This window comes from Gobio gobio (assembly GCF_949357685.1).
Source record: "Gobio gobio genome assembly, chromosome: 5".
NCBI lineage: Eukaryota > Metazoa > Chordata > Actinopteri > Cypriniformes > Gobionidae > Gobio > Gobio gobio.
This window is the reverse complement of record NC_137101.1, coordinates 2,941,102-2,956,713: the sequence shown is the minus strand read 5'-3', so window position 1 is coordinate 2,956,713 and position 15,612 is coordinate 2,941,102. Positions and strand designations below refer to the sequence as shown.

Genomic DNA, 15,612 nt, shown 5'->3' with positions numbered 1-15,612 from the left:
AACCCAAAACAAAAAAGGTTTTTGTCGTCATGAAAATGGCCAAAGAAGCTGGCCTGGCGTTAAAAAAACGTATAAACAAGCATATACAAATATCAAATATACATATTAAAATCGACTAGACAGATACAGTCACTAGTCATTCATCCACTTTAGGGTAGGGACTCGCCAAACCGACGCCACAGAACTAGCGCTGATGAAAGCCGACTGTGTTGTCGTCTCACGTCAGGGCAAAAAAAAGCTGCACTTGAACACACCGAGAGAACTACAGCCGACTAGCATGCGCGTTCTGAAGGAGATAACTGTCTATTTCTGCAGATATATTAGGGCTGCCACTAACGCCTATTTTATATCTATCGACTAATTTATCGCTATAATTTTCAACAATTTTACTTAAAAACATTTAATTTAACTTGCAACATTGGCCTTCAGTAGTGTACTAAAAAGAAAAGTATAAATGTAAACAAGCCCTTGACAAAATGTAAAACTAAAAGAGTAAAAATGTAAAAAGGTACAAATTTGTAAACCAACATGACAAAAAAAGAGAATATCAGCAAATACTTTTTATATAGGATAGTGTTGATACCAAAATTATGACTTGGATACGATACCAGACTAAAATGCCTCAATACCATCCGATACTGAATCCATACCATGGCAAAAAAAACAGTGAAAGTAATTGAATAATATGACAGAACTTACTATTCATTGTTTTAGGGTTCAAAACCCCTATAAACTCACTTGTCCGGCATGTTCTTGCCCGGCTTCACACAGAATATGAGCTCCGGCCCTTTAAGAGCTGCACGAACCACATTCATTGTAACACCCGATTTCTCATTCAACTCTGTATGCGTTTACTAAGCACATATCCGACTGCGTTTACCCGAATACTCGCCAGGACGTGTATTTTATATTTTTGACCATTCAAACCCAATAATCCGCGAAACTTGCGTCGCAATGTGTCTGAGTGAATGGCGTGTGTGCGGCTGCGCGCGCGCTTCAGGTCAGAGTTCGGCAGCACGAGCATGTCCCGGCGCGTCGCACTTTTCTGTTGCGTTCTTTTCTCTGAGCTGCGTGTATATATTTGACTGTTCTGCTTCCATTGTTTAATGAACGGTGGAAGCAGAGCTCACACACACGTCCTCACATCGACACACACATTAAGAAATACTGCTCTTATTAGAGTGCTGTCGTTTTTAAAGTACCGGTACTAATACCAGTGTTTCCCCTACCATTGTTTTGGGGGGGCGCCCCGCCCTCCCAAAACGACCCCCCGCCCCCCCTGAATGAATGACAAAAAATATTTGTCATTATGGTCGATAATAAGAATTGCCCGATGGTCCAGTGCCAGCGTGAAAGACACTCCCAGAGCTGCATCTTCACGGAAACTGATCATTTGCGCATTTTTAAGCCTTGCCAATTTAAATATTCAAGCGCTCATAGACGAGAAAGTGTGTCTCTCAGTTTCATACTCGCGAAGGGCAGCAACACAACACACACACGCACGGCCACGCGTCTCACAGCGCGCGAATATTCACACAAAATTATATCAAAATGACTGTCTTGTTTAGTATCATCGTAAACATAGTCGGTTAGGTCTTTTAAATGAACGTAAACATGAAATTTGCCAGTCACCGCCAGCATTTATGGTCATTTTCACAAGTTTTAATGGTCCACAGAATATCTAAACATGCAATATATCAAAAGAAAGAACAGACCCACTGTTTTATTCCAGCTTCATATATTATTTTTTTAATCAACACTTGAATGTTGCAAGTTTCATGAAAAAGCAACATTTTGAGCATAAAGCTGAAAAAAATCATGTTTTTGTAAAAGACTAACTCATTTTCGAACGATGAACAAAACACAGATGTTGTAGATCGAGTCCATCAACACCCCAAAGCCTCACAGTCCTAGAACTCGTCCTGGGTTGACATTTCATTCAATAACATTAGGCAGTTGTGATTTATATGCTGTTTAATGGTGATGATCGCGTTATTTTACATAATGCATCTGCTTATGATAGCGCGCGTTCCTTCTTCTTCGGCTGTTTTGATCAGGAGATTCTGTTCTCGTGCAGGAAATGCGCTACAGCGCCCCCTACCGTATAACAGTGAACACACATGGAAAGCCGGAAAATATCGTCATTGGCTATATAAATATTGAGATAACAAAAGACAACAAAAAAAATCACTCACTGCTCTTGACTGAATAACTTTTAATAAGGGTTAATCTGTATTTATATGCAGTGGCATATCATTTTATGCAGACTATGCAGTGATATTTTACATTTGATTACTATTTTTGTACCTGACAATCTAGTTTAGACCTACATGAAAATATGTTTATTTCATTTGTATATGTTTGTTCTGCTGTATTTATTTGTGCATTTGCTCATAATTTGATTATTTGTTCTTATTTTATTACTGATGGTCTTTAACAATCTAAAAAAATATATGAGTTAGGATATTAGTTTTTAGAGTCATAACCTTGTTTATTAAGCTTATATGGCTCAAAAACAATACTAGGCCTATTTTATTTTATTTGTGGGTTTTTTGTGGTGGGGTCAGTGAAAATTCTGAAAAAAAAATTCCTTAGCATTGAGCCCTGAAATATATTCCCCCCCAAAAAAACAACAACAACAACAACAACAAAAAACACGGATTTGCGTGTAGTAACTTTAATGGTAAAAATGTAAAAATGCAATGGAGAAGGTGACGAACCTAAACAGGCAAAAATTTGTTTTTTTTTCTTAAAAGCAACAAAATCCAGAGCAACAACTCAAGCTAAGCCCACCTCTGTTGTGTTGTAAATAGTTGTGTGATGTATAAATAAATGTTGTTTATATTTATTTACCAAATTAATTAATTTATTGTCTATGGCAACACCTCGTATCCGTAACACTCCAGCTCCGCGACACTAGTAGTTGCGGGAGGCCCCCCCCCAAAGCTGTAAACCTAGGGGAAACACTGAATACAATTTCATATCGTACCCAACTTACCCAGTCGACTAAAAATATTGACGTCGACTAATTAACAGCGTCGACGCAGTCGATTGTATCGACCAATCGCGACAGGCCTAGCCTATATTCGTCATTCAAAAAGGGAAACCGACGCTGCAGATACACAAACCGTAAACAAAGCAGCGCGCTCTTACCTTTTTGAATATCAATCCTGCTAATCACGTTCTTTATTCTCCTCCGCTCATGCTAATATTAAAATATTCGCCCAGGAACACTTGGTAAGATTATGTAAAATTTAAACAGCCTTCTATCTGTACTGTTTTGACTTCTTTGCTCTTATTCTCGTGCACTGACTCGTTCACTAAGGCGATGTTAAATCGGCCCAAAAAAACCCAGATGGTGTCCGACTAGAGCCAGCGATGCAGAACACACTGGAAAATCTAATCATTTTGAATCACTCTTATTGTATATTTGCATCTGTTAATTATGGAATTCAGCGCTGCAATATTTTTTTCCAGCAGTTTGATTAAAACACCAAGATAAATTCCTTCATCAATGCTATGTGTTGAAATTGATATTAATATCACAATAGTAATAATATCTGGCGTTAATATTGCTTAAATCCAGGTTCAGACTTAACAAAGTTACTAAATGACTCCTAAATTTGTTGTAAATTCTACGTGTTGCTTCCAACCAATCATCGCTTGCCATCTTTAACGACGTGTGAGATGTCATCGAAAAGGCAGATCTAGCGACTGACTTCTGGAAACATTAGCATAAACAGTGTTGTGTAGTCTCGTTTAGCCAGACCTTCAGACTGAAAATGTAAAGTCGATGTCCCTGTCTGGCATGCAGGCGTCTTTATAAATCATTTATTCAAGAACATTGTGCAAGTTTACTGAACTAACTATGAGCAATACATTTGTTACTGTATTTTTTCATCTTTGTTAACGTTAGTTAATATAAATCCAGCTGTTCATGGTTGGTTCATGTTAGTTCACACTGCATTAACTAATGTTAACAAGATTTTAATAAAGTATTAGTAAATGTTGAAATTAACATTAACAAAGATTAAGAAACGCTTTTACAAGTGCAGTTCATTATAAGTTCATGTTAACTAATGTAGTTTACTAATGTTAACTAATGACCATTATTCTAAAGTGTTACCAAATAAAAATGATCATCCTATAGGCTACAGAACTGATAGTATTTCATTTCTAAAGTGCATGCATGTTCTTCTTTAGGATACAAAAAGAAATATTTCGGCTTTGTCACAAGTTAATCTGTTTCGTTCTCATCCGATCCAACACGTGAGAAGCTGAGCTGAACAAACGCTCACTATCTACACTTGTGCTGAGCTCGCGCAACTTCAGCTCGCTCAACTTCAGCTCGCGCAACTTCAGCTCTCGCGCAACTTCAGCTCGCGCAACTTCAGCTCTCGCGCAACTTCAGCTCGCTCAACTTCAGCTCTCGCGCAACTTCAGCTCGCTCAACTTCGGCTCGCGCAACTTCGGCCCGCGCAACTTCAGCTCGCGCAACTTCAGCTCTCGCGCAACTTCAGCTCGCTCAACTTCGGCTCGCGCAACTTCGGCCCGCGCAACTTCAGCTCGCTCAACTTCAGCTCTCGCGCAACTTCAGCTCGCTCAACTTCGGCCCGCGCAACTTCGGCCCGCGCAACTTCAGCTCTCGCGCAACTTCAGCTCTCGCGCAACTTCAGCTCGCTCAACTTCAGCTCGCTCAACTTCAGCTCGCTCAACTTCGGCTCGCGCAACTTCGGCCCGCGCAACTTCAGCTCGCTCAACTTCAGCTCTCGCGCAACTTCAGCTCGCTCAACTTCAGCTCGCTCAACTTCGGCTCGCGCAACTTCGGCCCGCGCAACTTCAGCTCGCGCAACTTCAGCTCGCTCAACTTCAGCTTGCGCAGGAAAGCGGCTCTTCATTCCCTTCAGCGTATCTCGTCTCTTCCCTCAGTTCTCCAGCTTCCGTTTGTAACACACAAGTGACATGTTCGAGAATGATTTGCAATATTGGTGTATGTGCACGCGGGCGCACTTCCGGATAAATCGGCAGAAAAATACAACGTTTTTTAGGTGCATCCCTACTGATGCCCATTGTTTTCTAATCACAACGACACATCAAATGGATTGTGCCTAAATTGAGCTGTAGTCTGAATAATGTATGATGATGTGATGTTTTTAAGCACAGCATTTTGAACTAGTCGTAAGATTAGACTACGATTAGCAGTAACTGTGCTAATGCGTTTATTTACATTGTGTTTGGGTTTGTTTGGTTGCAGTGAACAGGGCACCTGTGCAGTCTACGCCTCCGCCTGGGATTGTGGAAGTCGACGGAGAGAAATTCACAAATCAGTGGTAAGACTTGTCCCTCGTTCTTGCGCTTCTCAGATCCGTTAAATGTTCTGGTGTTTTATGAATGCGTTCTGCTCTTGGTAGGCTAAATGCTCATTTTGAGGTTCATCCTGACGGCTCGGTCTCTCGCTCTGAGATGTACTCCGAATATCTGGCCACCTGCAGCAAGATGGCACGGGGCGGTGTGCTGACATCCAACAACTTCTACAAATGCCTGAGGTGAGATTACTGGAACTTTCAACGGGCAGATGCTGTCCCGAATGGCGCATGTTGAACAGAAAATCAACGTTGTGCTTGTGTGTTTCTCCCAGGACGCTGTTTCCTAATCACACGGTGAAGCGTGTGGAGGACACACGGCTGAGTGGGCAGGCTCAAATACATGTGGTTGGTGTGCGGAAGAGGCCAATTCCTCTTCCTGTCCAGCTTTATTATCAGCAGCAGCAGCAGCAGGCCAGTCCTGCATTAGTTCCTAAACATGAAGCCCCCTCAGAAACCCCTCAGGCCCAGTCAGGTACAGTTTTATTATTAGTTGACTGCATTAATTACATTCACACTTGTTATTTTAGCACTCTGGCTTATGAAACACCGGTTTTGTGCCGAATTTTGGTGCCAAAAATATACAGCTTTAGAATGTTAAAGTGAGTTGTTTAGCAAAAGACAGCCCATTATAAACGGCCTCAGTGCTAAACTCATTAAATATTCATGGACTTTGCACAGTCACAGAAACTTTCACACATTTTTAAGGAAAAACAGAGATGATGCCAGTGATACAGATAGTTTTTGTGTTTCAGAAGCCTTCAGAAAACATTTTAACTTTATTAACCTTGAAAATATGTAAAAAAGAGAGAAAAAACATTAACATGGGGCCTTTTGAAATCTGTTTTATTCTTTTTTTTTGGGGGGGGGGGGTTTAGTTTTATTTTAAATATATTAATGAGAAAATAGGATGTACAATCAATTGAATTCATACAACTTTAACAATTCATTAATATATTTTACATTTTAGCAATAATAGTTCCCTATGGAATCAATGCTTTAACCCTCTGGTGCTCTTTGGTCATTTCTGACCGGAAAATTTTCTGTTTTAAAATTAAAAAAATCACAGCTTCATTGGAATGATATGAAATTTGGTGACTTTTCTAGCATTAGGTATGTAAACACACCCAAAAAATTGGGGTCATGATTCGAGCATGCTAATTGGTCGTAAAAAAATTACTGTCTTCGGTCATAAATGACCGAACATAGGAAATTAATGGGAAATCGGCAAAAACACAAAAATTCTCCAAATATTTGTGTACAATCTACAAATCGGCCACGGTGCTGAAAAAAGTACACAGTAGTAAAGTGGTGACACACTAAAACATCAAGAGTGTGATATTGACACATTCACTCACACACACGCACACTTATACACACACACACCTATGAAAAACTGAACCCATGAACCACATTTAGATTTTTTTTAAATCTTCATCAGAATGATATGAAACTTGGTGACTTTTCTAGCATTAGGTATGTAAACACACACAAAAATTGAGGGCATGATTCGAGCATGCTAATTGGTCGTAAAAAAAATACTCCCACTTGTGCTCTTCGGTCAAAAATGACCACCATAGGAAATGAATGGGAAATCTGCAAAAACACATTCACAGAAAAAAATCTATATTTCTAACAACAAAAAAATATCCAAAACTTTATAATAAATAGTCTTTGAGATTTTTTTTTAATATATATTCAAATCCATCAACATAAACAAAAAAATCATTAAATGCGTTCAAAACAGAACTAGTGAATTCTCCATAGAGACCTCTAGTGATTACACACATGGTTGCATGATTTCTTAAATAATTCCAAAAGAGGACGCAAATCTGCCTTCAAAAAAAATTTATTTTGAAGGCCTAGTCTCTATTTTAACCTGAAATACTGCAATAATAATAAATAAAAAAAATGCTTTTGTATAATTTTCAATGCCAAAAATAGACCATAATTATTGCATAAATATAAAAAAACACCATCAAATCATCTCAAAATACAAAATTAAAAAGAAAAAATATTATTGAAGAAAAATAAATTGCATTGGTTATACTGGGGTGGAGGAAGTTTAATTTGTAGGTGTCCTCTCACTTATGACCGGGAAGACGACCAACGCAACCCCTAAACGAAGAGCACCAGAGGGTTAATATTGAAAATTAATCAAATGACATCTGAACGTCAAAATTAAAACATGGATGAAAATTGTTACATTTTATACAGTAAATCACACTTTTTTTTATGACAATTCCACAGTTCTGTCTGTGTTTGCTGCATCTCTGAAATCATAGGACCCCAGGTTAACCGGATTGTAAAAACATTTTTTATGTAAAATATCTTATTCAGGACAGTACTAAATAAAAAAATATAGGGCTGTCAAAAGATTAATCGCGATTAATCGCATCCAAAATAAAAGTTTGTGTTTATATAATATACATGTGTGTACTCTGTTAATTATTATTTATATATAAATACACACACATTCATGTACATATTTAAGAAAAAAATTATTTTTATATATAAAATATTTATATATATTATAGATTATATAAATGTATATACATGCAAATATTTCTTAAATATATACATGAATGTGTGTGTATTTATATATAAAAAATAATTAACAGAGGACACACATGTATATTATGTAAACACAAACTTTTATTTTGGATGCGATTAATCGCGATTAATCTTTTGACAGCCCTAAAAAAAATAACATGCATTTTGTATGATCCCTCTTATTTAGTTAAAATTATTCACATTTTCACAGATTCTGCAAGCGGTTCACATACTTTTTCATGCCACTGTTGTTAAAATCAACATGAAATACCCATGTCACTTCCATATATAGAGTGCATATTTATACATATGGAGCATCGCTGACTGGCTTAAACCACCATGGCATAGCGTGCATTTACACAACAATGCAACAATAATAAAATAATGCATTGACATAAAAAAGGAAGTTTACTTTTGATACTTAAGTACTTTTAAAAGCAAGTACTTCTGTACTTTTACTTAAGTAAAAATAGTTTTTAACAACTTTCACTTGTAACATTTGACCAGTAGTACTTTTACTTTCACTCGAGTAATGGAGTTGTGTACTTTGTCCACCTCTGATTGTAAGAGTGAAACCAAAGCCTTTCGAGTGTTGAATGTGCTGATAAGTCTGTCATCTTGTTTATTCACGCAGCGCTGCCCCCTGGTGTGGGCGGGCAGCTTGTCCGGGCACCAGCACCAAGCCTTACTGCCGGCCAGGCAGCACCACAGGTGGCCTTCACCATGCACGGATCGTCACACGCCAACGCTCCCAGTGCTCCCAGTGCTCCTGCGCCGACTGTTCCCAGACTCCCCATGAACCCGCCAGGACAAGCTGCACTTCCCCCTTGCCCTCCAGCCACCGCCCCAGTTCCCATACGACCCAATGACATCCTCAAAACGGCCATGATCCAGAGCTCCATCCCCACGGCATCTGTTGCACCCGCAGTTCCCAACCACAGCGGCTTACCTTCCCAGCAGCCCTTGCTCCATCACCCCCCTCTTACACTGATCCAGCAGGGGCCTCCGCCCCAGGGACACGTTTTTACAGGTCGAGTGCAAGGAGTTTGTCAATCGGTGGCCCAGCAGCGCTCCCAAGAGGCTGTGGTGCTTGCGCCGCCTCAGTATGTGAGTGCGCCTTGCACTTCCCTAATGGCGGGAGGGCAGGTTGTGACCACTCGTGTTGCATTTCAGAACATCGCCCCCAAACCAGCACCTCAAGCGCAGTCGCCACAACCTCAACAGCAAACGCAACAGCAAAGCCTAGTCATTGTCAGTCCCAATCAACAACCGAACACCGCATTCGCCCCAGCCATTCATCAAATCGTACTAACCAATCCCAGTCCTCAGACCACGGCGTCTCCCGCTTCTCCGAACGCACCGGTCCCAAACCCTTCCCAGCCACACACAGTCAGCCAGATGCTGTCCGTCAAGCGGCAGTTTCAGCAGACTCCGCCCCCTCCTCCACCCCCAACCCAGCCTACCTCCACAGAATCAAGTCTGATTAAACAATTACTGCTTCCGAAACGTGGTCCTTCCACCCCTGGTGGAAAACTCATCCTCCCCGCTCCGCAAGTTCCCGCTCCGCCCACCAGGGCGCCCAGTCCGCAAGTCGTATACCAGGTGACCAACAGCGGTTCGGTGCCACCTCAACCGCAGTTGAACGTGCAGCTTATGCAGAGTCCCGGTGCCGTTCCCATCTCCATCCTACCCGGCCAGATCATTTCCACCTCCACCCCTGGCACGCTCCTCCAGGCTGCGCCCAGCAACCAAGTTACCTTCACTGTTGTGCCAAACTCTGGCTTCCCCGGCCAGGGAGCGCAGACCCCGCCCACAATCGGCCTGCAGTTGACTCCGCCTCTGCCAATCGCGGGAGCCACGCCCATTCCACCTTTCCGAGGTGACAAAATCATCTGCCAAAAGGAGGAGGAGGCCAAGGACGCCACGGGACTACACGTGCATGAGCGCAAGATCGAGGTCATGGAGAACAACTCGGTCGCCGATGGTTCGGCCAAAGCCAGCAATGGAGATTCGGCAGAGGTGGATGGGCCGAAGCTGCTCAACGGGAGGAAATTCGACTCGAGTCTACCTCCTTACCACTCAGGGAACAGCCAAGCTGAGGCTATGCAGGCGCCGAATGGCCCTGCGACACAGGGCGGAAGCGAAGGCCCTGGAAAAAGCGACCCGAAAAAGCTAATGGTGAACGGGGTGTGTGACTTTGAGCGATCGGACGCTGGTTCCCATCCAAGCAAAAACATTCCAAATCATAAGGCTTCCAAACACATGGGGAACGGGGAGGTGTTGTCGCCTCAGAAAGCGCATGGACTTGCTGCTCCTCAGCCGGACACTGCCAAAGCAGAGCAGGCAGAACGCCTGGCCAATGGGCCCAGCCACGGCGCCGAGATCTCCAACGGGCCCAACTCAGAGACATTGGGCGTGAGGCAACAGCACCCACCTCATAACCACTCCCCACCTCCGCCCGTTTCCGAGCCGCCTCCTGCTAACGGCACCATGGAGAGCCGGCCGCTGAAGAGACCGCTGGAGGACGGGGACAGAGGGTCCTCCGGGATCCCCACGAAAATGGGTGTACGGATAGTGACCATCAGCGACCCCAACAATGCTGGCAACAGCGCCACCATGGTGGCGGTGCCGGCGGGCGCAGACCCAAGCACAGTAGCAAAAGTAGCAATAGAGAATGCAGCACAGCAGAGACCAAGTGTGCCCTCGCCGCTTCCTGAAACCAATGCTCAGGTAATGTTTCATCTAATGATTTTTGGGTTCAAATATCCAAAGAACAGTGTTATATACAGGGAGTGCAGAATTATTAGGCACGTTGATTTTCTGATCATATTTTTTTTCCAGGCACATTTGACCAATTCCAAACCACAGTAATCCTAATAACTACTATTGATTTAGTATTTAATAATGTATAAGTGATATATAATTGTTCTTGAAGGCTGGAAATGAAAATCACCTTATATTCAGGTGTGCAGAATTATTAGGCATGTTTTCTTTTACAGATAAATTGAGCCGAAAAAGAGATTTAACTCAGACTGAAAAGTCAAAAAGTATTAAATGCCCATGAGAAGGATGCAATACTAATGCAATACTAGACATTGCAGTTAAGGCGTGACCATTGGACAGTGAAATGCTCGTTGGGTCAGCAGGGTCAGACAAAAACAGGTGGTGAAGAAAAGACACCTGTTAACTGCAAAAGAATTAAGAATTAAGGTGAAGAATTAAGGGTGAAACCATCAGGAACCCTTTAGTCTCCAGCGCCACCATTTTCCAGAGCTGAACCTACCTGGAGTCTCCAGAAGTGAAGGTGTCAGGATCTCAGAGACTTCAGTTAGGTAAAGAATCCTAAAAAATAACCCCCACTAGATAAGAATCACAAGCTGAAGTGTTGTAAAATACATGAAGAAGGTTTTTTTTATAGGCTTTATGGACAGATAGGTTGAGAGTGACTCTTGAAGGACCAGCACCACATCCTCTAGTACCACTGTTTGAAGAATTCATCTTCCAGAATCTGGCAGTACGTTTTGGGAGTTCATTTTTAGTCCATCTCTGCAAAACGGACTTCAGGATGGACTAAAATGAACTCCCAAAACGTACTGCCAGATTCTGGAAGATGAATTCTTCACCTCTACACCTGAATATAAGGTGATTTTCATTTCCAGCCTTCATGAACAATTATATATCACTTATACATTATTAAATACTAAATCAATAGTAGTTATTAGGATTACTGTGGTTTGGAATTGGTCAAATGTGCCTGGAAAAAAAATATGATCAGAAAATCAACGTGCCTAATAATTCTGCACTCCCTGTATGTGTGCATTATCCCAAATGTTTCCAAGAATGTTTAAATCCAGAGAAATAAGGGATTTTAACCAGGACTCGGAGTGTGTGTCGTATATCAATGACATCATACCCGCGTTAAGGCCCTTTCACACCGGACGCGTAACGAAAAAGCGAAGCGGAAAGTGAATATTTTGTGTACGAATAGTTCGCGTCAAAACCATTCACATCAGCCGCGACGCGAGTTTGCGACGTGTCAGAGCTCCAACATTCCAAAACATTCGCGGCGACAGCTGAGAAACACGGACACGTAATCATTCAGTGGAGACGAGCTTTTAATTTTCTTTAAAAGACAGAGAAGAAGGTTTTTGGTGCAGCCGGTCTTAAAGAGCAGAGAGTCTGAAGGGGAGTATGCTAATCTACAGGAGCTAAAACTTTATCATGGCCGGTTCCGCACTTACTTTCAAATGTCCGTGGGACAATTTGAGGAGCTCCTCCAGACAGAGACGGTAGCAGCGCATCTGACGACACACACACACACACACACACACACACACACACTCTAAAGCACTAGATTTAGATTGCACTAAATTTTTCAACTAAACATCGAAATACATCTAAATAATAAACTAAATTAACCATTTAAACTAAATTACTGATCAAATTATTGATCTAAAGCCCACACTGTCACTGTATGATACTTGAAATTTTTCCAGAATGGCTATACAGCTGAATAAAATTATGCTGCATTATTTTCCTGTTTAACACTGTAAAGCTGCTTTGAAACAATCTACATTGTTAAAAGCGCTATATAAATAAAGTTGACTTGACTTGACTTAAAGGAACGGCTCGATCCGGAGCTGCTGTGTTTCCAGTTGAGTCACAATGTAAACATTTAAGTGCCACAGTCGTACTGACGGAAACACATTCACTTTCTATAGTCGCGGACACAATTAGATTAAAAAATAAATAAATGTATTGATTATAATGGCTATCTGTAGCCTATAGTGGGCAAACACATCTGCATATGTACAGCTGTACACACAACTACAGCTGTAATCTCGTGAGAAATGCCACACCTGGCAAAGGTTAATGTTGATTGAATGGCTAGTGACATCAACTGGACATTTCATCACCTTTGTTTCCTTGTATGTGATTGGTTTAAGCCTTTTCTGACGCTGCGAGTGTTAAAAAAAATCGACATCGAAACGAAAAAAATAAACAGTTTTTTCGCCGCAGCACAATCGCGTTCGGTGTGAAAGCACTCATTACACAAACAGCTGATCAAAAAATAAAACCATCGCGCAAATTATTCACGCGTCAAAATCGCGTCCAGTGTGAAAGGACCTTTACCCTCCGGTTTTATTTTGTAGAAACTAGGGATGCAACAATACAGTTAGTCCACGGTTCAATACACACCTCGGTTTTTAACCACGGTTTTCGGTTCGGTTTGGTTCGGTTCTGATGGCTTGTCACATCAGTTTTTTGTTATTCTATTCTTATGCGACAGGAACAGCAAGAGGTTAAGGAGAAAAAAAGACTATTTTTAATTGCAATACTCTTTCTTCATTTTACTTTAAAAAAAATTGAAAAACCTTAAACTTAAAACTTTACTTTAAAACCCTTGTACACATTCCTAGTGTATTGTATAATATAAAATAAATATATATAAAGATTTACACTGGCAGCTCAGAGCTGTACAGCAGCATTTAAGTATGAAATTGAATGAATAAATGTAAAAATAAAACACTTCACAGACTTCACTATAAAATATACATTGATTCTTATTAAAGCTACTGTATTAGTTCTTCAGTCAAGAGCAGCGAGTGATTTTCTCTTTGTCTTTTGTTGTTGTATTAACATTAAAGGGACTCAAAAATGAAGTAAATAGTAGCTACTAGGTACTTAATTTAATTCATAAAAACAACCATATTATTATTTTCTCTTTTTAATTTAATTTCTATGAAAAGATTTCCCACAAATGATGTGTTATGTATTTTCTGGTAATCAAATGAAGACATAAAACATGATTTGAAATTCTTTTAATTTAATTAAACTTTTTTTGTCACACAAAGTGCTGCACAACTGAGCTTTATAACTGGGCGTTAAAATTAAAACATGAAGAAAAATTTTGTTTTGATAATTTATTATTATTACATTAGTGTTAGTATTATTATTACATTGAGGCGTATCTAAATTCTACTGTACAACAGTGATTTATTTGTCAAGTTAGCCAAACTTTTATTTTGATGGGTTGCCGTGAATTTGAGTTTCTGTGTGTTTATGACATGACGGTCGTTTTTCTCAAATGAAACGGTAAAATGCTCATGAAGTGACTCAGTGTCTCTGGAGATGACGTTCGTGTGTTCATGTCCTCATATGAGACGGCAGAGATGGAAACCGCGCGTCTATGCATTAATTTGCTCAGATGATTAGTATTTAAATGGTCTTTTTGCGGTTTAATATTCACAGACACTAGTCCATATCACAATATGCATTCTCAGGTACCGAAATTAGTTACCGATTGATTTAATGTGAATCGCTACTCGGTAGTAACAACGTAATTCGGTCGGTGCCCTTAAAAGTACCGAGTTCGGTACCCAACCCTATAGGCCTAATTAGAAAATGTTTACTATAATAGTTGAGTATGATTTACTTATTGATTTGTGTCAATAGTAAACGAAAATGCTCTTGTAATTATCTGCAAAAGGTTCACATACAGGAGCGTTCAGCATAGTGTTAATGTATAACTAATTGTCTATTTTTGAAGATATACATGTGCATAAACTGAAGTTTGGGCAAAAACTTCTGGCAGCTTTAAAGACACATTTTAAATGATTAAAACTAGAGGCATATCTTCACTTTAATGTTACTTTAATCATGTAAACTACCTATATACAGCATATATGTTTGGGACAGAGGGGAACCCGGTCGCATTTGCAGCAGATATATGCAGCCCATAATAAATCAAAGCACAAGATGTACTGGGGTCGGAGAAGAACACCGGAAAATGTGTTTAAAGTAGGGCTGCACGATTAATCGAAATCGAACCGCAATCGCGATTTGGGTTATGTGCGATTATGAAAGCGCAAAGGCTGCGATTTTAATTAAATAAATAAATGCTCAGTGTGTCAGTGAAGAGCTGATCTGAGATCAGTAAACGCTGCTCCGTCTGAAAGCACTGCGAGTTTGAGTCGCTTATTATAACGTGCCTTTGAAAAAGCAACACATGTCAAACATCTTCACAAACTAGTAATTCTTCTTATTTTCTACCCAAAAGACAATCCATACGTTCTTCTTCAATGTACAGGAGTTTTGATCCCCACAGTGGATGCATAAGAGGCTCATATTTCATATTAAAGACATAGACTTTAAGAAATTGATATCACAGATAAAAAGCACAGATTTTTATAATATTTTTTTACAATAAATCCTTAGACCTTTCTAATGATTTTTAGTCATAGGCTGTCTGCATATTAACCCATCATTTTTTTTTTTGTAAAATAAATTTTCTAGTAAAATATAATAATAATTATTATTATTATTATACGGTTATATTTATTCTTAAATGCTAACCAGAATAATCGCAATTTTAACCAGAATAATCGCAATTAGATATTTTCCCCAAATCGTGCAGCCCTAGTTTAAAGTACTCCCACACTTTTGAATGTCGCGGTCTGGCCGCCATTATTCTGGATCGTAAATAATGTGACGCGTCGACGCATTTCACGCATGTCGATGTATTTTCATAGTCGTTGCAGCCCTAACTCCCAGTTACGAGCTCTGACGTCACATAGCCCGCGAAGCAACAATGGCAGCACCTACGGATGCAGTGTTTATGAAAGTCATACATTAAAAACCAAATCGTTTATTAAAATAAGGAACTGCTCTAATGTTATTTATCCGCAAATGTTAT

At 40.3% G+C, this 15,612-nt stretch overlaps 1 protein-coding gene across 4 annotated transcripts in view; it reads left to right on the top strand.

Annotated features, from left to right (window-relative positions):
* Positions 1–15,612, top strand: part of arid2 (AT-rich interactive domain 2) — a 57,227-nt gene that overhangs the window by 22,839 nt on the left and 18,776 nt on the right. For all 4 annotated transcript variants that reach the window (XM_079817023.1, XM_079817026.1, XM_079817025.1 and 1 more), the window contains exons 12-15: positions 5,255–5,330; positions 5,412–5,546; positions 5,639–5,838; positions 8,551–10,646. In XM_079817023.1, the coding sequence (XP_079673149.1) occupies positions 5,255–5,330; positions 5,412–5,546; positions 5,639–5,838; positions 8,551–10,646 (2,507 nt within the window). The remainder of the gene's footprint in view (positions 1–5,254; positions 5,331–5,411; positions 5,547–5,638; positions 5,839–8,550; positions 10,647–15,612) is intronic.